The sequence below is a fragment of the Oncorhynchus mykiss genome, chromosome 17 (assembly GCF_057628025.1).
Source record: "Oncorhynchus mykiss isolate SJ-2025 chromosome 17, ASM5762802v1, whole genome shotgun sequence".
Lineage (NCBI taxonomy): Eukaryota > Metazoa > Chordata > Actinopteri > Salmoniformes > Salmonidae > Oncorhynchus > Oncorhynchus mykiss.
Window position 1 is genome coordinate 7,842,404 of NC_143038.1, and position 27,029 is coordinate 7,869,432.

General features: G+C 44.5%; 1 protein-coding gene across 1 annotated transcript in view; it reads right to left on the reverse strand.

The window, feature by feature from the left end:
* LOC110493554 (syntaxin-8) overlaps window positions 1-27,029 on the reverse strand; it is a 44,197-nt gene that overhangs the window by 16,176 nt on the left and 992 nt on the right. The window contains exons 3-6 of the mRNA XM_021567900.3: window positions 25,422-25,516; window positions 24,976-25,086; window positions 19,981-20,111; window positions 15,181-15,273 (exon numbers count right to left, since the gene is read on the reverse strand). Of these exons, the coding sequence (XP_021423575.2) occupies window positions 15,181-15,273; window positions 19,981-20,111; window positions 24,976-25,086; window positions 25,422-25,516 (430 nt within the window). The remainder of the gene's footprint in view (window positions 1-15,180; window positions 15,274-19,980; window positions 20,112-24,975; window positions 25,087-25,421; window positions 25,517-27,029) is intronic.

Here is a 27,029-nt window from a genome sequence, read left to right on the forward strand (position 1 = left end):
AGAGAGAGAGAGAGAGAGGTGGAGATACTATTGTGGTAAAAGTCCCTCTATTAAAATGCTTAAAACCCACAAACTTGGGCCGTGGCAGGACTATGTGCTGTTGTAGCTCACGCCAGAATAAATGTTTGGGTACAGTGTTCCTGAAAAAACATCCATACAGGAAAAATCCCCCCCCCCCTCCCCACGTAGCTTCTGGACACCAAGGAAGGTATTTCACCACCAAAACACACACCAATACATTCTGCAATCGTGCACACACACAAACGGATTCACGCACACACTGTTGTGAGAAACAGACAGGCGCGTACACACCCATGCTCATGTACTTAACATACATAAATAAGCGCAACCTATCTAAATGCCATCACAACGTACATAGGAAATCTAAGTGAAAAGAAGAGGGGTTTAGGGGAATATTATGTCGCAATCGTCTCCACAGCTGCGAGTGCAGATGCTGTATAATTACAGAATGCCCTCACCGCTGATGAGGAACATGAGTAGGTGGTGATCGCTTACAGACAGGGAAACCACCTCTAAGGTACAAAACAAATTAACAAACTTTAATTGACATTTACGACTTTCCCTCCTCCCAAAACCTCCCTTCAAATCCACAACTCAGTCCCCACAAAACCTCCCATTTCATCATCAGAACCGTCCCAGCTGTCGTCTCCTCTACTGCCCACTGGTGGCGATGTAGCTGAATTACAGCGCATTGTACCGCACAGGGCAGCAGCCAAGCAGCCCACTGACCAGACAGTCAGTATCCTCAACGCACTGACGTGGATGTGTGGTTACATGTTCTTGCCGTTGTGTTCAAGACACCTCTGTATAGATCAAATACGGTTATGTTGTGACTGAAAGGTTTAAAAAGTAGTGTGTACAAAGGCTGATGTTCCTTCATATATGGCCTTGGCTGGCAGAGAGCCATAGAAACAGAAGCTGCCAATAGGAAGGAGCGGTAAGATGAAACACCCTGGGATGTCGAGATCTGTATCTGTCTGGACTCTGTCCTCCAGCCAGTATCAGCTCCCATCCACACGCCAGTCAGTGCACGAACCCCCTGGGAAGACTATCCTAGATCATTCACCTTGTGTCTACTGTACTTCACCCTGACAACAGAACACAGACAGGTAGGTACAGTAACACAGTAGGTCTCCTTTGCTCTTCCGCAACATTTCACTTTGTGTCTTTTAAAACAAACACTTTGCTGTCGTGGATCCTAGCATAATATACACCGAGTGTATAAAACATTAGGAACACCTTCCTAATATTGAGTCGCACCACATTTAACCCTCAGAACAGCCTCAACTCGTTGGGGCGTGGACTCTACAAGGCGTTGAAAGCGTTCCACAGGGATGCTGGCCCATGTTGACTCCAATGCTTCCCACAGTTGTGTCAAGTTGGCTGGATGTCCTTTGGGTGGTGGGCCATTCTTGATACACACCCAGCAGCGTTGCAGTGCTTGACACAAACCGGTGCGCCTCGCAGCTACTACCATACTCTGTTCAAAGGCACTTCAATCTTTTGTCTTGCCCATTCACCATCTAAATGGCACACAGCCAATCCGTGTCTCAATTGTCTCAAGGCTTAGAAATCCTTCATTAACCTGTCTCCTACACCTTCATCTACACTGATTGAAGTGGATCTAACAAGTGACATCAGTAAGGGATCATAGCTTTCACCTGGATTCACCTGGTCCGTCTATGTCACGGAAAGAGCAGGTGTTCCTAATATGTTGTACACTGTGTATTATTACTGTTTACTTTGTGGGAATTCTGCCTTTCTCTCATGACGTAGGCCTCCAGAAAAACATTTTTTTTTTTACACAGCCTGGTTGGAAAACGGAACAGCAGCCACCTAGAATCAAATTGGAACAGTATTAAGCCAAAACCATAACAGATGAGAAAAATAAGATGATTGGCTAGATCAAAAGGACTTGGTTGTTCATCTGAGCGTAGGCGATCTGAGAGACACAACACAGAGAGCGAACCTTCAACGAAACGAGGCTAAACGAGCTCATTTGTGAGGCCAAACTGCTTTTGAAGCTCGCCGTACTATTACAGGGAGGGAGCCGTGAAGATGACTTTAATCAAACCTTCCACTCCATGTGTTTATCTTGTGGATTTCACACATAGAACAACAGATCAAATAGAGTGGACAGAAACAGGATTTCCTCTTTTGAAGCATTTCAAAAGCCTCATCTTGGAAACAAGGTCAGATTGGTGATACTCATCCGCCGCGGTTTCAAATAATCATATTATGATTAAAGCCTTTGAGCTGCTCTTTCAGTCTCTGATTGAGATCGGTTGTCTCTGCGCAGACTTGAGGGTTACATGATCGCCATTGGTCAAACCATGGTGTTAACTCAGATGAGTAATATTCACGGTGATGTCAGACACTTGTGGCAAAGGGCTGGAACAGAAGACAGGACTCACGCGACTACAGTGTTCTAGGATTACAGTACGGCAATATGAGATGGACTTAATATCAAGCAATATCTAATACATACATTACTTCATGGAAGCAAATCACACTTGCCCCCCAAAATGTACGATAAGACCAACTTCAAATCAAACGTAATAAGTAGGCTACAATTTCGCAATGACACTCCCCTGACTTTTATTGACAATTAGACAAATGCCATTTAAAATGTGCTTATTAAGGTGTCTTTACAGATATGAATAAACAATTCCACCATCCCCAACAATTCCACTGTAAAACGTGTGCGCCGCATTTTCAACAGCCTAAAGAGGCGTGTGTTCCCATCGCCGAGAGACTGTGAACAAGCCTGGCGTCTGGAGTCCCCCCCCCCCCCCCCCCCCATCACATCCTCCACATTTTCACTTATGGAACGACGCCCTTCAAAAGCTCACCAAAGGCTTGAGACGCTAATGAAGCATTACCTAATTTAAACATGAAGTCTCCCTCTCTTTTCCTAGCTCCGTCTCACCGTTTCTCTGCATCAGCTGTGATGAATGACTTCTAATGAGTCCCTGCTGCGTTGTTCAACTGGCTGCTTCTTCCAAAGCCCCCCCACCCCCACCCTCTCACTCCCCCTTTTTCTCTCTATGGATGAAATCATTGGAAAACGACCTGTCTCTAGGCTGCCTCGTTTCAATGCCACTGCACAGTGTTTCTAAGCCTATGCTTAACACCGAGCTCGATTTTACTGTGTGAAATGTACCCAACCCCAGCCCTCCACAGGTAGCTTGTGCCTCCCCTCAGCCACCCTGTCCCACTCATATGAACCGGTCCTATTCATAACCCGAGTGTGAACCCGTATATTCCATATGTGTGGAATGTTAAAAACTAACAGTGGTGAATATTCTCTCTATTAAAAAGGGAGAGTAGATGAAGGTCTCTGCTCTTTAGCCGAAATGGGAACCACCTGCTGGACTGAGGTGGTGGGTAGGTCTAAGCCCTTCCACTCGATATATGGGGTGACCCACTTTACCTCCAGACGAGTGGCGAAGAAGAGGCGGTACTTTAAATACATTTACTCCACCGAGATCCCCGGCGGGTTCCAAACCGTTGGATGTGGCTTCCAAACCGGAGTCGTTAGTGATTAAGTAAACAGAGTGGGAGATTTGTTCTCGCCGTCACTCACGTTAGCCAACGAGGCCCGGCAGAGCCAAGCAAGAGCTGAGCCAGGGCTAAAGTAACATTAAATTGCAGGGAATCCTTTGCCCTCCACCAAAAGGGAAAGCGCCAGCTGAAATTGCAACCTCACCACATGGCAAATGCACTTTCCTTTCCCCATGCGGCAATCTGCGATGAAGCCCTCCTGGGGGATATTACAGAGCGATATTAAGACGTTAAGGCCAGTTCGGCGTTAAATTGTACACATACCACTGGGGTGAGGTAACACTCCTTGAAAAGTAATAGCAGTGACACGGGTAGGTGAACGAAGGTACGGTCAGCATAGAGTTAACCCCTTAGCTTCTGAGGAGGAGCTAGTGAGGTCGGTGCTGTCAAGGCACCTGAAGAGAAGTTCTGGGTCAAACGCAGGGAGGTCGATCGATGCTGGAATTCAGTCGAACCCACACTATGGCAAACACCCAAAACGGTGAAAATGCTAGCTTTAAGTGAAGGAGAAGTGACAAAACATGTTTTACCTCAGTGCAAGAACAACATTATATTCCCTCCTTGACCTTAACAGGCCACAGGACTCAACCATCTGATTGACGTTTGGAAAGGAACAAGATTGGAGTGTGTTGCGCAGTCTAACAGTGGCCATTTTAAAACCTTAACGCCAGCTAAGACCATTTCATGTCATCTAACACTTTAAAGAGGCAGATTACTCAAGGACACGGTAATGAAAACGACTTGAACCAAAAGTTTGTTTCCAAGCATTGTCTCATTCTAAAACAATCAAGTAGTTAAGATGGGGGGAGGGGGGGGGGGGTGAGCCTGCTGGTGAAATCATAGTTTACTTCGCTTACATGGAGTTTTTACTGCTTATTACTGCTTATTTTTACTGCGTATTAGTTTGTGGTTTTCCAAGGGACAAAATACACAATTAATAGTTTGCGAATGAGCGTGTCACTGCCAGGCAATCTGGATGTGGTTGTTGTGAGTGGAGGACCAAGGAGCCTCTCCCACTGACTCGCTGGGCCCAGGACAGGGCTATGAGCTAGGGGACATCTGGAGGTGATCTGGGGCCTCGCTGAGAAACAGACGAGGTGCAGATGAGCTGGAGCCGGACGACACTTCGGTCTCTGACGCCCTGCCCTGGGCTGCTGCTGTGGGGTGGTGAGTTGTCTCCATCAAAGAGAAAAAGTATGTTTGTGTGTGTTGAGTGCGCCCGCCTACGTGTGTGCGTCAGACCAACGTATTGGACCGGAGAGCTTCATCCTCAGTCTCCACTTTCACCCACGCCGGTGGTCGGACGCCACTGGTTGATGAGTAACTCGATGAGTGACTCTTTATACTGGAGTATGAGACGGAGAGGCAGCCAGCTAAACTTCACATCCCCTTTAAATCATTCAAAGAAGATCATCAAACACACTCATCCCTTTAAGACCAATAACATCCCCACAGTGAGGACAGTTGTCAGCTAGCAGTCTTTTTAATTGCTGACAAAAGGGTCAGGAGGAAAGTTGGCACTTGTAATGGTTTATTCGGGGATGCTGTGGATGTGATATTGCACATGCTGTGCTTAACGGGCGATATACGCAGGGTTGAATTGTCTTGGGTTGAGTTTTTTATTCAGCTATTCCAAGCACAATTAGCCGTGGAAAGGCTTCGCCGCTCCCTTTAAAAGCAGACTCAGGGTCATTCGATCCATAGGGCTCTACAGCACTGGCAATCCCTTAGCCAATGAGAACAGACGACCAACAAAATGGGAAAAGAAAGAAAGAAGTACATGAACAAGGGCTTTTTATTCCGCCTCTTCTTTCAAAGCTGTTTCCTCTCTGGTGGTGAAGCGAGCTAAACAAGGCCACATTCAAATCGAGCTAATTTTTGTTAGAAGGGTAAATGATCATTAAAGTTCAATTAGGGTTAACCGCATTGCAATGCATTGCCATTCCTCAGTGTGTTTTGAAAACAGCTCGCTTTTAATCTGTCATCTCGTTCATATTCCGCTGCAAATGATTGTTTAGTATACTTTTTATACACATATGCCACTATCGCCCTTGTTTGAGATTGTGCCAGACCCTGTAATATAACATTCACACTGCCCTCAGCACACTGACATTGTTGGTGCAAAAGAGAGAGAAAAGACTGGGTTGGAAAAAGGAATAGGCTTTTCCTAAAAAATTCTATTTACTTTCCGTACAGTTGTCCTAACATGAAAAAGAATGTGTGAAGAGGTGTTAAATCTCCCTCTCCGGGTCGTGCCTCGCCCTCTCCGTCACATAGTTGGCACACCCGTAGACCACTCCTCTTTTCTGGCGTCTGGGAATTCCTGCCAGTTGCCTTTTAATGTGGGTCTCATTTCTGCTGCTTGTGTGTGTGTGTGTGTGTGTGTGTGTGTGTGTGTGTGTGTGTGTGTGTGTGCGTGCGTGCGTGTGTGTTACTAACGACTGTCACGAGCGGAGCGCCACATTCATTCCAGATGTACAGCAGGTAATCAAAGCCAAGATCCACCGAGCAAGACAGCGGCCTGGACCGACGGCGGGAATACCTCCTACATGCTTTATGGCATCTATAAAAACAAAACATTTAAATACAAGAAATCTGAGAATTCTCTCTCTCTCCCTCCTCTTTCTCGCTCTCAGACAAAAACTACAGCTTTTATCGAGGTCTCTGAGCTGCGACAGTATTTAAATGGTTAACAGTAGACTGCCATTTGCACAGGGAAAACACATTGTTTAGCCTCGACCACAATACAGATCTACACAGAGATTGTCTGTGTATTCTTGGTCTGCTGTTTCAGAGCCCAAACTGCATATAAATCATGGGACGTGCCTGAGAGGAGAGGAACGGCAATACTGTGTCACCCAAAACACAAACTATTCCTACGTGTAGAACACGTGGGAAAGCCCCGACCGATGCCAGGTATGACCCCTTTTTCCTCAGTGTCGCTATATAATACTGTTGAATGTGTGACTGGAGAATTAGCCTATTGGCACTTCTCCAGTTCAGCCACATAAAGGAACATTAGACACTCATTTAGGTATATGGCCCTTCTTCACAAACCACCATTGGCAGAGGAGTCAATGCATTGGGATAACATCTCTTTAAATCACTCAATGGTTGAGGTAGTACTACACAAGCCTGGTCCCAGATCTGTCCGTGCTATCATGTGCGGTCGCGCCAATGACCACAGGAGTTGGCAAGACGGCACAAACAGATCTGAGACCAAGCTAAGGCACTACTACACAACCTGAAGAAGTTCCAGAGTTCCAAACTTGGACTTCCATTAAAAGGATATGACTTCATCAATCCTGACGGTTGCGTTGAATTGTACGCTTTAATACATGAATGGCAGTTTGCAGCATAGCTCTCTCCTCTCTCCTCCAGCTGGACTGTCTTTGTGATCCCATCCTGACCACCTCATCTTTGTCACAAACCCACTCTGGAAAAAAAAGATAGGAGAAACCGACCAAATGCCTCACCAGCCATTTGTGAGAGAGTGCAAGACAAGCAAATGGAACCTCAAAGAAGAAGCCATTGGGAAGTGAAACTAGTGAGACCATTTGCAAGACCAGGGACATGGCACATGCAAGGCCAGCAAATGGAATGTCAAAGAAGATGAAGCTGTGCGAAGTGAAAAGAGTGTATCAATCTCACAGGGAAAACTTAAACCCCTTGAGTTCCCACACGCTAATTTGCTAGCGGTCGCAAACCGAAGATCATTCATCACCATGCGGTCGCTTGCCCTAACCTGAATCCCCTTCACCGCCTCATTGTTACTTTGTCCCCTTCCACTCTGCCGTAGTGACACTGTGCCCCAGACAGAGACGGATGCAACTACCATCAGGTGGGACAAGGAGATATGATCGATCGCGTCCAGGTCAGGATTTGTCAAACAGGAGGCCCGTCTAGCATTTTCCCGCCTTGGCTATTTTTTGTCACTCGATCACAGAGCAGTGTATTATGAATGGGGTGGGCAGTGAATTCACATTCCTACAGCAGCGCTAGTCTGCACAGTAGACATTCCCAGATAATGTAGACATTATCCTGGATAATGACGTGGTTTCAACCAGCTTCTCCCGCTGGATTGGTTGTTCCCAGATCTTGCTCAATTACAACTTGATCACATTTGTCAGATGATCTCTATGAGAAAGAAGCAGGAGAGAAGCGTAACTGCTGTGAGATATTCAGAATACGTCATTTCAAATGTCCTTTCCCCCAAAGGCTATTAAAATGACTGCATATGGAAAGACCTGTGCTGCCCACCACCTTCTCGCCCAGAGTTCTGTCCACAAACCTCTGGCAAGTTCCCAGGCCTTTCAGAAAATATTTTCCATCTGAGTCAGAAGTTTAGAGTGTCACAGTCACCAAGTGGGCATGAACCCGGTTATACAAGCTGAGGCAGACCCTATGTACTGATCCAGGACCAGCTTACCCTCCCCAAATCCTAACCTTAATCATAAGGAAAGAAAATGTTAAACTGACCTTAGATCAGTGTCCCTACTCTGACCTATAAACACCCGACTCAGAGGAAGTGACTAAATATGTACATGCTCTGAGACTGTTACAGAAAGGAGGGCTTCCACAGGACACCTTCGGAGAAGAGAGAGATTTGTGGAAAATAACAGTAGTGTGACTCAAGTCAAATTAGGCTATTCTTCAATGAGAGAGGGTACAACACGGCAGCCAGCAGTAGCACTTGACACGTTCAGCGTTCCAAAGCACCATAACACTGAACCTGAAAACTGTCCGTGAACCACCAACAGACTTGTTTTAAGGTGTTAGGATTGAAGGTATACAAGGTGTATTTTCTTATATCTAGTACATGAAGAATCCTCCCTATGTCCAACTCTGTTGGGCAGAGTCGTGTCAAACTCCAGCCACCAAGTCAGTTGGTCATATCCACTCTCTGTAACTGCTACTCAAAGCTCAGTGACACCAGACAAAAGTCGGGCGTGTCTTCATGTATGACGACACCCATTTTCGTGACACGAACACCACCCCCACCCCTCCTTCCTCATCCCTAAGCCCTACTAAGTTGTTACCTGACCACCCTACCGTTGGCTCGCAGCTGGAGCAAAGAGAACGGGTGATAAATCAATCGTCGACTTCGCCCCGGCAACCCGGCTCCGCCTCAACGCCGAGCGCCGCCATTAGCGTACGTTTATTGGTTCGCGGGACTGTTTCTCTGAAGAGTGTGACCAAGAGCTCTGTTCTCCACAGCCAGGGTTGACCACCCCACTGGTGAGGTCACTGGTCCTCCAGCAGTTCTAACCAAACAGTCCAGAATGTTCCCGAGTTACACTATTTATTTGGACCTCATTAGAGTTCCCCGGCCTCGACTCTGATGATGCAGCAGCGAATCAATGACGTAATTATTAGTGGGAAATAACAGACTAATGGCTATGTCATAGAAACATATCTCCTTTTTTTCCCCCAGCATAAAGAGTCCTTTACAAAGAGAGAGGGTGGTAGTTGTTGCATACTATTGAGGCCTAGAGATAGCCTGGTCGCAGATCTGTGTGCCATCTTGCTAGGTTCTATATACAGTATGGTCATTGTCATGCCAAACAACCATAAGAGTTGGCTATACAGCACAAACAGATCTGGGACCAGGCTAGCCCATAGGCCCATCCTCAACACTGACAATAGGCTCCTATTATGACCTGATATGGCTCAAAAAATAAATAAGTCATCACTTACTCATACAGAAATGGATACACGTCTAACAATCTTAGCAAGTGTCCGACATAACAATCTTGGATGTTTAGGTCACATGTATCTGTTCAAAGTGATCTTCCTTCTGGATCTTTCCGTCATCTTCCACCGGCAGATCTCAATCTAAATGAAGTTTTGTTTCTCTCTGGTCTGAATGAGCTCACTTCTGTACAAAAAATATAGTCGTCTAACAGAAAGATATGGACACCGTGTTGCCTAGCGATGGTGAAATCCACTCAGAGTGTTATTAGTAAAACAGAAAAAGACCCAGGCAGGAGTACACACAGAGGTCACGGCTGGGATATTTGATGTGCGAAGCGGCGAGCAGCACATTTTGGCGGAGTCGTGGCAGGGTCGCAGTCTATTTATTAAAGTGGAGAAGAGGTGGAGGACAGGATAGAAAAACAGAACAAACAGCAATGACTGATTCCTCTGAAAGGTTTGTGCGTGGGGAATTTGAAGGGGATCGGCTTAGCGGGAAACTTTGATTAAATAGCATCAAACAGCGTGTGGAAAATAAATGAACTCATCCATCCATTTGATCAGCCCACGTCGACTATGTTGGATTTTTTAATGAGGCTTGTAATAGGGAAGATAGACAAACCCTGGAATGAAAGGGTGTGTGTGTGTGTGTGTGTGCACGTACGCTTAACCACACACCCTCCTTTCCCTGGTTATTCCAACCAAAGTGAGGGTGTATTGTGGAAAACTAGTCTCTACAGCTGGAACCCTCCACAGCCCCGCGAAAAGACCCACTTTTACAAGACTGGCCGTCACTCATAATCACAGACCACTGTGACACGGGCTGATGTCATTGTTCCAGACCCGAATCAGAGAAATATCAACACCAATAAAGTCAAACAATGTTGATTCTAGCAGCAAAAACCTTCATTTCGTTGATATAGAACATTTAGTGAGACGCATAGGGACATTTTCTGCCACATTGAATTTGGAAATAAAAATATGGTTGATTTACGCCACATCATGTCAGAAAAATGAACAGGCCTGGTGATGACACACATCATAAATAATCTTTGCACCCAAAAACGTAGATTGACTTTTTCTTTTTATAGGTATTGAAGAAACAGAACAAAAAGAGGGAAAAATCTACTGTCCAAATGGGAAAAAGGCTTTATTGTCTTCACAGATCACACCTGCAAAGCCTGGGGATTAAAACTGCTACTACTTTGCTCAACCCTTTCTCACCATTCATTGTAGATTCACAGTGTTTTTTAAGACAGGGATGGAAGAGAAACCGAGGGCCTTGGGTTCATTTCTTAAACTCATAACAGGTCACCTTCATTGATGACCCTGGCTTCAAACTCTTTCCCAAAAAGGAGCCGACTGCAACCTCCACTGCACTCAGGTCAGAGGCTAGCCCCGAGCACAGAGCTTAATCTATTTACAGGGAAACACTGCAACAGGACTGAGATCAGGAGAAAAACAGAACCCCTAAAAAGACAGAGAAAGGGAACACTCAAACTGTCGGAGTCTAGGCTTTTCAAATGAAATCAATTTTCCCTGCCTCTCCAAAAGCATTATGCTAGCCTGTTACTTTTACGTTGTCGATTTTGTCATTTAATACAAGTAAGAAATGCAGCACCTACAAAGCTGTACGAAGCAATAATACGGGTCAGTTAAGTACAACTCGGCAAGAAAAACATTCCAAACGCTTATTCACACGAAGTATGCAGAAAACATTAACTCAACCTCTGTGTCTCATATAAGGGCATATAAAGCATTAACTGTTCTGTTAGGTTGTGTGTGTGTTCCCTGAGTGTGTTCCCTGAGTATGTGCGTGCCTGCAGGCCCGCATTCCATCATGCATTTGGGTATATAGCCCGATAGCTTAAAGACCTTTTTAAAACACCAGCACATCCTTAATTGTACCATCAAATACAGTATGCCCATCAGAACCTGGGTGGTATGATGTATTTAGGGTGGCATGGCTTGGTTTGGTGTGGATTCAAGTCACCCACCAGTTTCTCCAGCCTGCAGCCATGGCGTCCTCTACCCCAGCACCCTGCAAGGCCTGCGGGGCCCTATGCAGACCGTCCCGCCCCTAAATCAAGCAAGGGAACTCTCAGGCTAACAGCAATCAGTATGCCTGGCTGTTTGAAGTCCTTCCTTGGCCTCCCCTGCTTACCACGCTGTGTGATATATCCTCTTTTTTCCACCTGTCCCACACCTCTTCTGGGACCATGACATTCAGCCATAACTCACAGAGAGGAGAGAGAGAAGAAGGAGTGGAGAAAGAGGAGGTGGAGAGAGGAGGGAGAGGGTAGGGGAACAGAGAGAGGGAAGATGGGAGGAGGCAGAGGAGAAAGAGAAAGGAGGTCGAGGTGGACGAGGCAGAGGAGGTAGAGAGGAGGTAGAGAGGAGGGAGAGGGTAGGGGGACAGAGAGAGGGAAGATGGGAGGAGGCAGAGGCGAAAGAGAGAGGAGGTCGAGGTGGACGAGGCAGAGGAGGTAGAGAGGAGGGAGAGGGTAGGGGGACAGAGAGAGGGAAGATGGGAGGAGGCAGAGGAGAAAGAGAGAGGAGGTCGAGGTGGACGAGGCAGAGGAGGTAGAGAGGAGGCAGAGAGAAAGAGGGAAAAGTGGAGCCAGAGAGAGAGAGAGAAAAAGAGGAAAGAGGGTAAAAGAGAGGTTAACGCCTCGATCACACCCATAGCGTCACTGCCAAAATGGTACGATGCATCACCGGGATATGTGTGCAACAAACGTTTAACATTCGCCTTCTGCTACCGTTTCTGCCAAGCCGTCTACGCACACAGATTGACGCATACGTTCGATAAATCCAGCGTATAAAAGCCACACAGAACGCACTGCAACTGCCTCCGCAACGCAATGGCAAGCGCAGCGCTCTGTTGGAAACGAATGTACTTCTGGTGTACCAAAATGCAACGACACTGTCGGTGGGATCGAGGCGTAAGGAGAGAAAATACAGAGAAGGGAGAACAGAAGGGCAGAGGTAAAGAGGGGAGGAAGAGAGAAAGCGAGGGAAGCCTGTAGGCTCCAGAACCCTGAGGGCCTGTGTGTGAGACCGGGTGAGTAATAGTCAGTTGGTCTCGTGAACTCTGAGCCCCACTGTAAATTCAGATGGGAAGCCGGTGGAGACTGCTGGATGTTGGACTGATCCACTATTGGATCCCCCCCCCCCCCCCCCCCCCATCTCATCCCTCTGTTTATCACCTCTATGTAATACCCCCGGGGACAGGCATACAGGTGGGCCGGTCCGTGAGACCAGGCTGGCCTCCTAACACTCTTATTTGCCGGGTTTGGTTTCAATTTCAACCAGGCGGACCTGGTTAGAGGTTCGAACATACACAGGGGACTAGGCTGCGTTTGGAGATACATTCGGTGGTGATCGAAAATATGGAAAGAGTGAAAGAGAGCCATTATCAAAAACTTTGGACAAAGTGCACTTTAGGGGAATGTGGACTGCCTAGCTAAAATATCAAAGCAACTTTGTATCAGGGCTGAAGTGTTCAATCGCCTGCTCCGCTCGCTTGCTGCCGGCGCATCGGGTCCCGGACTCTCAGTTAAACTCACCGTCGTCGCGTCAGACCATCTGCCGCTCCGTGGAAACACTGACGCCACGCCCTCCAAAAAAGAAACGCGAAAAGAGAATAACACGTCGGGTTCGGACTCTGAGGATTGAAGGGGAACCAATGATCCTTCTCTAGCTCAATAAGGTAAGAGGAGAGCAGGCTGAAACGTAGCTACCCTCTGACTCGGGGAGGATCGCAGGCCAAACGTCTACTGTTTGTTCCCAGCAGCAGAAGGGAAACTCGTTTTTGTTTCCATCTCAAAAGGTCATTCGATTACACATCCCTGCGGGATCTGTTTCAGCACAGCCCCAGAAAAGGACCATACAAAGTCATCTGACCGAACTTGGAACTGGCCGTCTAAAACAAACACACTATAAATAAATTGAAATATGCATTGAATATTCATAGGTGTCCACCAAAACGTCTGAAGAATATAAACAAAGTGGTGTGATTTTGGGGCTATGGCTTCATCCGCTCCTCTCCGTTAGGACTAACAAGATAACTAAGAAGCTGTTTAACATTATTGGGATATAGCCTACATTTACAATGTCCCAGAGGAAGGGGTCTGGGCTCTTTAGGGAGAGAACATCAATCATGTCATCACATTGTGCTCATGGCGGAGGAAAGAAAAGCACCATTTAGTCCAACGGCCCACTAATTGTCTGGCCCCCGGGGTTGTGGCGTTGTGGTGCGGCCCGGGAACATGCCAAGAACAGCAAGCGGGAACTAATGAACTCTGTGTAACGTTCCTCTATCAGACCACTAAGCCCACTCACTCTATACGCTCTACAGTCAATATACAGTGACACCAAGCCTGATAGAAGTCCATCTCGATCTTCCTCTGCCCCCTATAGGCTTTGGGTGTCCTCCACACGTCAAGAGGGCCCTAACATATTCTGTTCTCAGAAAACATCGCTTTGAAAGGAGACAAAGGCCAAAAGTGGCAAGTGATATATATATATATATATATATATAAATATATTTTTCTTTTCTTTTTTTTAAAGGCCCAGTGCAGTTAAAAACTACATTTCCTGTGTTTCATATACATTTCCACACTAGGTTGGAATAACACTGTGAAAATGATGATAATGCCCTTTTAGTGTAAGAGCTGTTTGAAAAGGCAGCCTGAAATGTCTGCCTGTTTGGACTGCCTGGTGATATCACCAGGTTGTAAATTAGTTAATAGACCAATAAGAAACAGATTTCCAAAGCTCTCTGCCAATAACAGCAAGTTTTCAGTTTTCCCCTCCACACTCACTCCCAGACAGTCCTAGCAAAATTGTTTAAGAAATTGTTCTTTGCTACAAAAGGTGTTTCTGTTCATTTTAGATTTTTTTTTATTGAAAACAATCCTGGTAAGGTACTTAAATGTTACCCAGAAATGATTGGATATCGAGAAATGGCTGCATTGGACCTTTAAAACAAATAATCAGGCAAAACTGGAGTCTCTTGGGGATACAACTAAGAAATGTGTAGTTGAGATGGAGAGTGTACAGTTGAGGAAACAATGAGATCTAATGGTCCTGCGAGAGACGGTTGAGGAAACAATGAGATCTAATGGTCCTGCGAGAGGCGGATGATGACTATCTGGCATCCTACAACCTTTTCTCAAGTGCCTCCATCTGTAGACGAACCGGAGCGATATGCTCAGACCTGCCTTCTGCCCGCCGCCTGCCTCCTATGACAGAGCTATTTACAGCAACACAGCCATTACCTCAAAGCGGATCTGATTCCAGGACAGCACTTGACTCTCTCCGCAAACGCATTAAAACAGTGCGCCAGGGAGCTCACATTCCTCCTAACCAGACTATACAGCCTGACACAGTCACAGATCCACCCACAGCAGAGCTCTTCTAGAAGGACGGCTGGACGTTTTCTGAGAGCTCACCCTGAGGTCACTTTAACAATAGAGATGCATCGTTTACGTCCCAAATGGCACCCTATCCCCTATATAGTGCACTATTTCTGACCAGGATCTGGTGAAAAGTAGTGCACTGTGTAGGGAATAGGGTACCATTTGGGATGACCACTTTATTTAATTCTGTGACTCTGACCAAGGTGGCTTGGAACACCTGTAAAGGGTACTGACCCCTGTTCCATGACTGAAATAATAGCGTGTCTGATTGATTTCACACAGTGGTTTGGAGTAAGGTGTGGCTGGTAGAACTATGCATGAACTATATACACCCTTCCCTTGTTAGGGAGACACATACACAATATGATAAAGAGCTTGTGTCTTACTGTTGGGGTGAAAGGTAGGGTGGACTTATCTGATTGACGCAGAGTAGGTCGTAGAAGCAATAGCAGACACACACACACACACCCCTCCTTACCATTCTGCCCGTCCAGCTCGTTGCCTATATCCTGACCCATCAGCTTCTGTCGGCTGATGACGGCAGCTAACGCGTCCAACCCAGCATCCTGAACTGTTCAGAGAGAGGGAGAGAGACAAAGGGGTTAACTCAGCCCTGTTCAGCATGATAGAGAGAGACAGACAGAAATAGAGAAGTGCTCCATAAGAGAGAGACCTATACATTATAGCAGGGTTCCCCAACTGGCGGTCCGTGGGCCGAATTTGGCCAAAGGGGGATTTTATTTATTTAAAAAATCCTGCAAAGGTAAGCGTTGATACTATGATGACAACCTGATGTTTCCTCAAAAGTATATATCTACAGTGCCTTCAGAAAGTATTCAAACCCCTTGACTTTTTCCACATTTTGTTGTGTTACAGCCTGAATTTAAAATGGATTAAATTTATATTTTTAGGGTACTGGCCTACACACACAATACCCATTTTTTAAATTACATTTTATGTTAACAAATTAATAAAAAATGATAACTAAAATGTCTTGAGTCAAGTATTCAACATATTTGTTATGGCAAGCCTAAATATGTTCAGGAGTAAAAATGTGCTTAACAAGTCACATAATAAGTTGCTTGGACTCACTCTGTGTCCAAAATAGTTTTTAACGTGATTTTCGAATGATTACCTCATCTCTGTACCCCACACATATAATTATCTGTAAGGTCCCTCAGTCGAGCAGTGAATTTCAAACACAGATTCAACCACAAAGATCAGGGAGGTTTTCCAATGCCTTGCAAAGAAGGGCACCTATAAAAAATAAACAAATACATTTAAAAAACACACATTTAATATCCCTTTGAGCATGGTGAAGTTATTAATCACACTTTGGATGGTGTATCAATACACCCAGTCACTACAAAGTTACAGGCGTCCTTCCTAACTCAGTTGCCGGAGAGGAAGGAAACCGCTTTCACCATGACTTTAAAACAGTTCCAGAGTTTAATGGCTGTGATAGAAAACTGAGGATGGATCAACAACATTGTAGTTACTTCATAACACTGTGAAAAGAAAGAAGCCTGTACAGAATATAAATATTTCAAAACATGCATCATGTTTGCCACAAGGCACTAAAGTAAAACTTTTTGTCCTGAATACAAATAAGTATGTTTGGGGCAAATCAAACAACGCATCACTGAGTACAACTATTCATATTTTCAAGCATAGTGGTGGCTGTATCATGTAATGGGTATACTTGTCATCAGCATGGACTACAGATTGTTTTAGGATAAAAAGAAACAGCCTAGAGCTAATCACAGGCAAAATCCTAGAGGAAAACCTGGTTCAGACACAAGGAGAGAAATTCACATTTCAGCAGGACAATAACCTAAAATACAAGGCCAAATATACACTGGAGTTGCTTACCAAGATGTCATTGAATGCTCCTGAGTGGCCTAGTTACAGTTTTGACTTAAATCTACCTGAACCAACTTAACAGAGCTTGAAGAATTTATTTATTATTTTACAATCCAGGTGTGAAAAGCTTACCCAGAAATACTCACAGCTGTAATTGCTGCCAAAGGTGATTGTAACTTTTTCCACTTTGACAGAGTATTTTGTGTAGATCATTGACAAAAAAAATGACACTTAAATCCATTTGAATCCCACCTTGTTGTAGCACAACAAAATGTGGAAAAAGTCAAGGGGTGTGAATACTTTCTAAAGGCCCTGTATACATTTGTATTTATAAGACTGTAAAAACACCACCAAATCAGTTCTAAGGGATCTTCATTTAGGAAATCTGTTCCAAAGTATTCACACTCATCATAGAGAGAGATACGTGATTGTATACAAATGTAAGCAAGGTTTGAAAATATTGTTTTAGTGAAATATATCTGTTTTGGCTTCTTGCGGTTCATTTGCGGTCTACAAATGATTTGTAATTGCGTTCCGTCCCCCTGACCATCCCCTCAAGAAGAAAAAAATGGTCCCATAGCTGAATCTAGTTGATGATTCCTGCATTATACAGTTCATCAATAAACAACCCACAATTAGGAAAACCCCATTCAACTCACATACAAATACTCTAGAGTACATTACGCATCCAAACAACAATGTGTCAGATGTAGCAGCGGTGAGGTGGTTAAACTATAAAGACATGCCGAAATTCTTCTTTAATGACTCATTGGTAGAGAGAGAGAGCAATTTTGTGATTTCACAGGGCAACCATTTGGTGAGTAGGAATGACGCTATTGGGGTTCAGCACTGGGGAGAAACACTAGGGGGCAGCGTGCCACAGGTGACTCACAGCACTTAAAACGCACACACACATGACAAAGACCTGCCTTTACGCACAAACAAACAAACACACACACACACACCTCAGCCTAACTTCTGTTATTCTAACTGTTCTAACTGTACTGGGTGAAAAAGGAGAGGGGGGCAGCTGAACAGTGACTTTGTGAAAGAGACGGATACATAACTTGTGGAAAGCTATCATTCTCTATCACAATTTTACAGAGGAGTGGTGTTACACTGAGTTTGTCCAGGTTATATATGTGCTTCATGGGGTTCAGGGATTTGGAGAGGAGAGGAGAAGGCCCTTTGTCTCTAAATTTGACACAGACACCACCACAGGAATCTGTGAGACCGCAGATTTGGTTGCTCACTATAGGCCCTAAACTTACATCCGGAACTCCCAATGGGGGCTCAAAACCTTGATGCGGTTTCACTGTATCCCCACAATACTGACAAACTGAAAATAGCCAGATCGCAGCCAGAACCGTAATGGAGACATAACAGAGGAGACTCATGTGGAGTCAGGTGAACTGTACTAGGATCAGCCTGGATGTTGCAGTTACAGTGCATGTGGGAACGATTTAGGACTGGGAGAGGCTGGAAATCGAATCTGCTGAATGTGAGTTACTGTGTTCACCTCATCCTGTGACCGTGTGGATATACAGTGCCTTGCGAAAGTATTCGGCCCCCTTGAACTTTGCGACCTTTTGCCACATTTCAGGCTTCAAACATAAAGATATAAAACTGTATTTTTTTGTGAAGAATCAACAACAAGTGGGACACAATCATGAAGTGGAACGACATTTATTGGATTTTCAAACTTTTTTAACAAATCAAAAACTGAAAAATTGGGCGTGCAAAATTATTCAGCCCCCTTAAGTTAATACTTTGTAGCGCCACCTTTTGCTGCGATTACAGCTGTAAGTCGCTTGGGGTATGTCTCTAGCAGTTTTGCACATCGAGAGACTGAATTTTTTTCCCATTCCTCCTTGCAAAACAGCTCGAGCTCAGTGAGGTTGGATGGAGAGCATTTGTGAACAGCAGTTTTCAGTTCTTTCCACAGATTCTCGATTGGATTCAGGTCTGGACATTGACTTGGCCATTCTAACACCTGTATATGTTTATTTTTTAACCATTCCATTGTAGATTTTGCTTTATGTTTTGGATCATTGTCTTGTTGGAAGACAAATCTCCGTCCCAGTCTCAGGTCTTTTGCAGACTCCATCAGGTTTTCTTCCAGAATGGTCCTGTATTTGGCTCCATCCATCTTCCCATCAATTTTAACCATCTTCCCTGTCCCTGCTGAAGAAAAGCAGGCCCAAACCATGATGCTGCCACCACCATGTTTGACAGTGGGGATGGTGTGTTCAGGGTGATGAGCTGTGTTGCTTTTACGCCAAACATAACGTTTTGCATTGTTGCCAAAAAGTTCAATTTTGGTTTCATCTGACCAGAGCACCTTCTTCCACATGTTTGGTGTGTCTCCCAGGTGGCTTGTGGCAAACTTTAAACAACACTTTGTATGGATATCTTTAAGAAATGGCTTTCTTGCCACTCTTCCATAAAGGCCAGATTTGTGCAATATACGACTGATTGTTGTCCTATGGACAGAGTCTCCCACCTCAGCTGTAGATCTCTGCAGTTCATCCAGAGTGATCATGGGCCTCTTGGCTGCATCTCTGATCCGTCTTCTCCTTGTATGAGCTGAAAGTTTAGAGGGACGGCCAGGTCTTGGTAGATTTGCAGTGGTCTGATACTCCTTCCATTTCAATATTATCGCTTGCACAGTGCTCCTTGGGATGTTTAAAGCTTGGGAAATATTTTTGTATCCAAATCCGGCTTTAAACTTCTTCACAACAGTATCTCGGACCTGCCTGGTGTGTTCCTTGTTCTTCATGATGCTCTCTGCGCTTTTAACGGACCTCTGAGACTATCACAGTGCAGGTGCATTTATACGGAGACTTGATTACACACAGGTGGATTGTATTTATCATCATTAGTCATTTAGGTCAACATTGGATCATTCAGAGATCCTCACTTAACTTCTGGAGAGAGTTTGCTGCACTGAAAGTAAAGGGGCTGAATAATTTTGCACGCCCAATTTTTCAGTTTTTGATTTGTTAAAAAAGTTTGAAATATCCAATAAATGTAGTTCCACTTCATGATTGTGTCCCACACTTGTTGTTTTATATCTTTATGTTTGAAGCCTGAAATGTGGCAAAAGGTCGCAAAGTTCAAGGGGGCCGAATACTTTCGCAAGGCACTGTGGTTATCAAGGTGTAGCCTCGAGGAGGACCGCCACCTCTGTGTTTCCTACTAGAGGCACTGATCACAGATCAGTTTGCATGGGTAAAGTTAGGCCTCTGAAGGTACAAGCTGATCCTAGATCTGATCAGGGGTGTATTCAGAGTCAGTGATGTGAAATGTTCGGACTGTTGTAGACGGATATACAATGAATAGAGCTGACAACACCCCCTAGTCTACCTGACAGTTCCACACCATACACTTCTATCTGAACTTTGTGTAACCTTACCCTCGACGATGCGCTGCTGCTGCTGTTTGATCGCCGAGAAGCCCAGGCCCCTGGTCTCCTCTGGCTCGTTGACTAGCCAGGGGTTGGCCGAGGCCCCTCCTTCTCCCCCCGCCCCTGGCATCAGGGTCGACCTGGGAAATGTCACACAACAACATGATCAGCATGCCAAGGGTGTAGAGAACGCACTCCCTGTACCTGTCAATCACCTGAACGGGACACACGTCGGAACTACCGACACGCACAGTCAACCCTCGGCTTCGCAAGCAAACACGGTACAATGGACACAAGTGCAACCTTTGTGGCAAGCGGTTACATCTGTAACACTCATGTTCCTCATCTGATGTGGACTTGTGTAACAACATATCCTTCCCTTCAGACGAGACAAGGCTTATTTATTTTCTTGTTTGGTTTTTACGTTCTGAACAAGGAAGCAGATATGTTTAGTTGCTTTAAAAAAAAACTAGTACCGGCTTGTTCGACATGTAAACACTGCATGCTAATCATACACAGCCACAGGCCCTCAAGTTTACAGTTGTGTTTCACTCTGACTGACACACACACGCGCACACAAACAGGCACGCACACCAGAGTGCTCTTGTTGTGTTGTGTAGCGCTTCACACTGTTGTGTGGTTTTGAGCTATTTTTCTGTTAATGGGGAAAAGCTGTCTGAGGCTGCCTCAGACCCAGAGGTTGTGTTGCGGTGAAGTGTCAAGCTCTCTGTTAGTACAGATAGATCAATCCCGTCCGTCAAGACAGTGTCACCTACTGGTCAGACCCAGCAATTCACCTCAGACAGCGCTGACTGGACTGACTGGAGGACTGGCATTGGCTGTCAGGGGACCTTGGGGGACAGCCATTGGCTGTCGGGGAAATTAGGATTGCAGCTATTGGCTGTCAGAAGTAGGCACTTAAAATCTCCTCCACTTCCCTTAACAAAGCCCATTTACTACATTATCATACAGCTCATCAAATCCTTGTGGTACACTATGTTGAACAGAATGAAAAATATGTCATTGTAGATGTGATTCCAGGCTCATAACAAACCACAATGTCACCAGGTAAAGTAATGGTGTGATCAGAAACCTCAAATAGGTATACTTGTTGACGTTGTGAAGTTCCTCTCCTCACGCTGGTATTGGACAGGACAGGTTGTACTAAATTTGAACTCAAAGTTGGTTGTGATGTGTGTCAAGCATGGCGCCATGACGCCACCTCCTTCCTTCCTCTTTCCGAGGGCGAGTGTGTAGTTTGAAGCACCCCATCTCCCTCTCTTTACTCCTTGGCTCAGCTTACTCAGCAGCGGCGGCCAGGGCGAGACAAGGAGGTCGGCAGCCAGCGCTAAGCTAATCTTTCCGACAGGTTTGGTAACTATCCTACCGCGTGGCGGATCTCCACTTCCTCCCGCCGTGTGAAGATTAAAGCTTATCCAATTAACCGCCCACTGGGGCCCGCCAACTTATTAATCAGGCATCTCTGGGCAGCCCGCATCACACTCCACCGCCGCCGAGGACCCGACAGACAGACAGGCCTCTGAGGCTGTAACTTGGACAAGGCCGATTGAACTCATTTCGACTTGTTGCAGGAGTGATCAAATATAAAGTATCTTTATGTAGTGTTGTGGTGGCTCTCTTGTCGTGATGTGTGTTTTGTCAAATATATATATATTTTTTTTAAATCCCAGCCCCTGTCCTCTTCAGGAGGCCTTTTGGTAGGCCGTCATTGTAAATAAGAGTTTGTCCTTAACTGACTTGCCTAGTTAAATAAAGGTTAAAACAATTTAAAATAAGGAGAGATTGATAAAAGGAAAAGGGGTGGTAAGGGGCTTGGGGGTGTTCCAAAGAGGGTCGGGGTGCAGTGACCCTTCAAAATGGAGGCGCCACGTCTCTTCTTTGCTTGATTAGAGGCTAATCTCTCTCTAATGTATTGTTTCACAAATAAAATAAGCCCCCTTATCCCGGACCAACCCCTCTCCTCGAAAAAATGGAACAGCTTATGTTATCCAAGCGAGGCTAATACCCACCCACCCCAAAGACCACACACTGAGTGCCAGGTCTACCTACACACTCTTCCCCACCCCCTCTCAAATCATCCACCCACCGTCAGTATCAAAGTACAGAATACACTGTACATCAAAATACAGTACCAGTCAAACGTTTGGACACACCTACTCATTCCAGAGTTTTTCTTTATTTGTACTATTTTCTACATTGTAGAATAATAGTGAAGACATCAAAACTATGAAATAATGCATACGGAATCATGTAGTAACCAAAAAAAGTGTTACAAATCAAAACATATTTTATATTTGTAGCCACCATTTGCCACCATGTAGCCACCATTTGCCTTTATGACAGCTTTGCACACTCTTGGCATCCTCTCAACCAGCTTCACCTGGAATGCTTTTCCAACAGTCTTGAAGGAGTTCCCACCTATGCTGAGCACTTGTTGGCTCCTTTTCCTTCACTCTGCAGTCCAACTCATCCCAAACCATCTCAATTGGGTTGAGGTCGGGTGATTGGGGAGGCCAGGTCATCTGATGCAGCACTCCATCACGCTCCTTCTTGGTCAAATAGCCCTTACACAGCCTGGAGGTGTGTTATGCCGTTATCCTGTTGAAAAACAAATGCTAGTCCCACTAAGCGCAAACCAGATGGGATGGCGTATCGCTGCAGAATGTTGTGGTAGACATGCTGGTTAAGTATGCCTTGAAATCTAAAATCACAGACAGTGTCACCAGCAAAGCATCCCCACACCATCACACCACCTCCTCCATGCTTCACGGTGGGAACCACACATACGGAGTTCCTCCGTTCACCTACTCTGCGTCTCACAAAGACAGGGCAGTTGGAGCCAAAAATCTCAAATTTGGACTCATCAGACCAAAGGACAGATTTCCACCAGATTTCCACCAGTCTAATGTTGATTGCTTGTATTTCTTGGGCCTTGCAAGATTCTTCTTCTTACTGGTGTCCTTTAATATTGGTTTCTTGCAGCAATTCGACCATGAAGGCCTGACTCATGCAGTCTCCTGTGAACAGTTGATAAAGAGATGTGACTGTTACTTGAACTCTGTGAAGCATTTATTTGGGCTGCAATTTCTGAGGCTGTTAACTAATGAACTTGTCCTCTGCAACAGAGGTAACTTCCTTTCCTGTGGCGGTCCTCATGAGAGCCAGTTTCATCATAGCACTTGATGGTTTTTGCGACTGCACTTAGAGAAACTTTAAAAGTTCTTGAAATTTTCCAGATTGACTGACCTTCGTCTTAAAGTAAATGATGGACTGTCTTTTCTTTTTGCTTATTTGAGCTGTTCTTGCCATAATATGGACTTGGTCTTTAATCAAATAGGGCTATCTTTTGTATACCTTTATTTTATTTAATACCACCCCTACCTTGTTATAACACAACCGATTGGCTCAAAAGCATTAAGGAAAGAAAAGCATTCCAGGTGAAGCTGGTTGAGAGAATGTCAAGAGTGTGCCAAGCTGTCATCAAGGAAAAGGGTGGCTACTTTGAAGAAGATAACATATCAAATATATTTGGATTTGTTTAAAACTTATTGGGTTACTACATGATTCCATATGTGTTACTTCAAAGTTTTAATGTCTTCACTATTATTCTAAAATGTAGAAAATAGTAAAAATAAAGAAAAACCCTGGAATGAGTAGCTGTGTCCAAACGTTTGACTGGTACTTTATATTTTCCCGGGGAAACTTGAAACGGTAAGATGACAAGAGTAAGATCAACTGTGTAATTCCATTGGTTGCCATTTGATTTAGTTATGGGCCACTAATGTTCGTAATTGGCTGTGGGATCTATAAAAAGGCTAAAAGCAAGTGTTCCCATCCCTCCCCGCTTTCAGCCCCTAAGTGGATTAATCCAAACAAGAAAGTCAGTGAAACACGTATAAACGGAGCAGTCTCAGATCAGGCTGATAAGAAAATAGTTAACGTTTCGAACGTCTGCAAATTTTAGCAATCGATGACTGATCCTGAGTTTTACCACACACGGCCATTCCACTATTCCTGGAAGGTAAATTGAAAACCTCAGTATTATCCCTGTAGCCTGTGTATTATTAAAAGAGCACGATCCTGTCGAATGAATGGGGTTTGACCCTCGTTTAATTTCACATACAAAACATGTTCAAGACCTGACAGCGGAAGTCCATGCCGTTACCACTGAGTGAGCGCCATTCATTTCACCTCCTGGCTGTCCAAATATATGTCACCTGGGATGGGGCAGGTCAAGCCCGATGCTGAGTAATGACCGTTTTCCGAAGTGTTTTCCTAAGCTCCTGTACAGAGCTGTCACTACAATTAAGAATAATATGAGAATACAGGATATAGCCAGTGGCGTCCAGTGCTTTGATTGGTCCACTGGCAGATGAGGATGACAGGATGAGGATATGAGCTCAGCGGAGAGTGATAAACTATAAACTCTAAAAGCTTGGGTTGCACATCCGATCCCTTTAATTTTTTCACTGAGCCTCAGTGTACCAGTTTCGGGCAGTGCCAAGAGTGTGATCACCAGTGCAAGACAAGCAAAGCCTCTTGATGAATGAGAAACTGAGCGATTTAGAAGTCAACTGCCCTGCGCCGGGCCCCAATATGACATACTAGACAGACTAGACTTCCAATGGCGTCGAATGGGCTCAGACAAATGGTCGTACGGAAGTCCAAAGACCTTCTTTGCACACAAAGTTAGTGACCGGTGACTTATCCTCAAAAGAAACCGTGGATCCGTTAGACCCTTCAGACACATCTGGGCTGAGACAAAGTCAAGACTCAGATTAATTGGCAGCACTAGCAGATAGAAAGAGATAGTTCTCCGCTGGCAGGACGGGCTTTGGTGCATCACCAATTGCCTATGACTGCTGTTCAGGTTCTGGTCCATTTACATTCACTTACAATGAGTGGCGTATGCTGAAAGGAGACTTAATGAGCAGTGTGTGTGTGTATTACTTATACATAATGAGCTGTAAGAGGGAGTAATACCTCGAGAGCTCTGGATGTGTAACATCACCCTTGAACGTGGCATTTAGCTGCTTGTACCTGGTGACCAGGTCGTCAACAAGATTCTGTCTCCGATCGGCTTCTGACTGCATTCTGGAGAGGTCAGTTGTGTTAAGGTCAAGATTATGGTAAAAAAAATATTTAGACCCCACAACATGATTAACAAGGAGTTGGACTATTAGTTTACTATCATTCATCTATAAAGTAACAGACAATGCAAATCACAGATGTTCATTGCAGAGAGTGAAGGATTGATGCAATTTCTTACAAAGCACTGCCCTCTACAGGACCTTTACATACAGGACCTTCACATACAACTACACCGCAGTGTCATGAATGTGAAACCAAACCGGTTTGGTGCACTGTGCTGCGTGTCATCAGTCACATGACCAGGAGGACCAGTGATAATGTTGTGAAAGGAAGGATACATGCGCCGAGAGGATGAGGCTCGGAGCAAACTCTCTCTGAGCTGGTTGATGTTTTGTTTCAGCTTCTGCAGCGACGCTCGCAGTGTCATGTTGATCTGGACAGACAAATAAACACTTTTACAATCAATTTCTAAACAGAAATGGTAAAATACAGTAGCTATAGTGCCGTCAGAAAGTATTCACACTCATTTACTTTTTCAACATTTTGTTGTGTTACAGCCTGAATTTAAAATGGATTAAATTTAGATTTTGTGTCACTGATATACACACAATACCCCATAATGTCAACGTGGACTTTAGTTTGTAGAAAATGTTAAGAGATTAATACAAAATGAAAAGCTGAAATGTCTTGAGTCTACAAGTATTCAACACCTTTGTTATAGCAAGCCTAAATAAGTTCAGGAGTAAAAATGTGCTTAACAAATCACAGAATAAGTTGCATGTACTATTCCAGTGTTAAATAATAGTGGTTAACATGATTTTTTTTATAACTACCCCATCTCTGTACCCCACACATACAATTATCTGGAAGGTCTCTCAACCGAGTAGTGAATTTGAAGCACAGATTCAACCACAACGACCAGGGAGGTTTTTCAATGCCTCGCAAAGAAGGGCACTGATTGGTAGATAGTAGCATTTTAAAAAGCAGATGCTGAATGTCCCTTTGATTGTGGTGAAGTGGTTAATTAGGCCTTGGAGGGTGTATTAATACACCCAGTCACTACAAAGATAATGGTGTCCTTCCTAACTCAGTTGCCGGAGAGGAAGGAAACCATTCAGGGATTTTCACCATGAGGCCAATAGTGATTTTAAAACAGTTACAGAGTTTAATATGGTTGTGATTTCAGAAAACTGAGGATGCATCAACACTGTAGTTACTCCACAATATTGACAAATTACAGAGTGAAAAAAAGGAAGCCTTCACAGAATAAAAACAGGCATCCTGTTTGCAACAAGGCACTTAAGTAATAGAGCAAATAAATTAACTTTTTGTCCTGAATAGAAAGCATTATGTTTGGGGAAAATCCATCACAACACATCACAGAGTACCACTCTTCATATTTTCTAGAATGGTGGTGGCTGTATCATGTTATGGCTATGCTTGTCATCGGAAAGGACTAAAGGATAAAAATAAATGGAATATAGCTATAATCACAGGCAAAATCCTAGAAGAAAACCTGGTTCAGTTTGCTTTCCACCAGACATTGGGAGATTAATTCACCTTTCAGCAGGACAATAACCTAAAACACAAGGCCAAATATACACTGGAGTTGCTTACCAAGACAACATTGAAAGTTCCTGGTTTGGCCTAGTTAAAGTTGATATAAATCTGCTTGAAAATCTATGGCAAGACTTAAAAATGTCTGTCTAGCAATCATCAATAATCAACTTGACAGAGCTTGAAGAATTTAAAAAAAATAATAGGCAAATATTGTACAATCTAGGTGTGCAAAGCTCTTAGAGACTTAAGCAAAAAGACGCAAAAGATTATTCTACAAAGTATTGAATCAGGGGTTTAAAAGGGTATGTGAATTATATATTTCTGTATTTCATTTTCAAAAGTGTGCCAACATTTCTAGAAACATGTTTTCACTGTCATTATAAGGT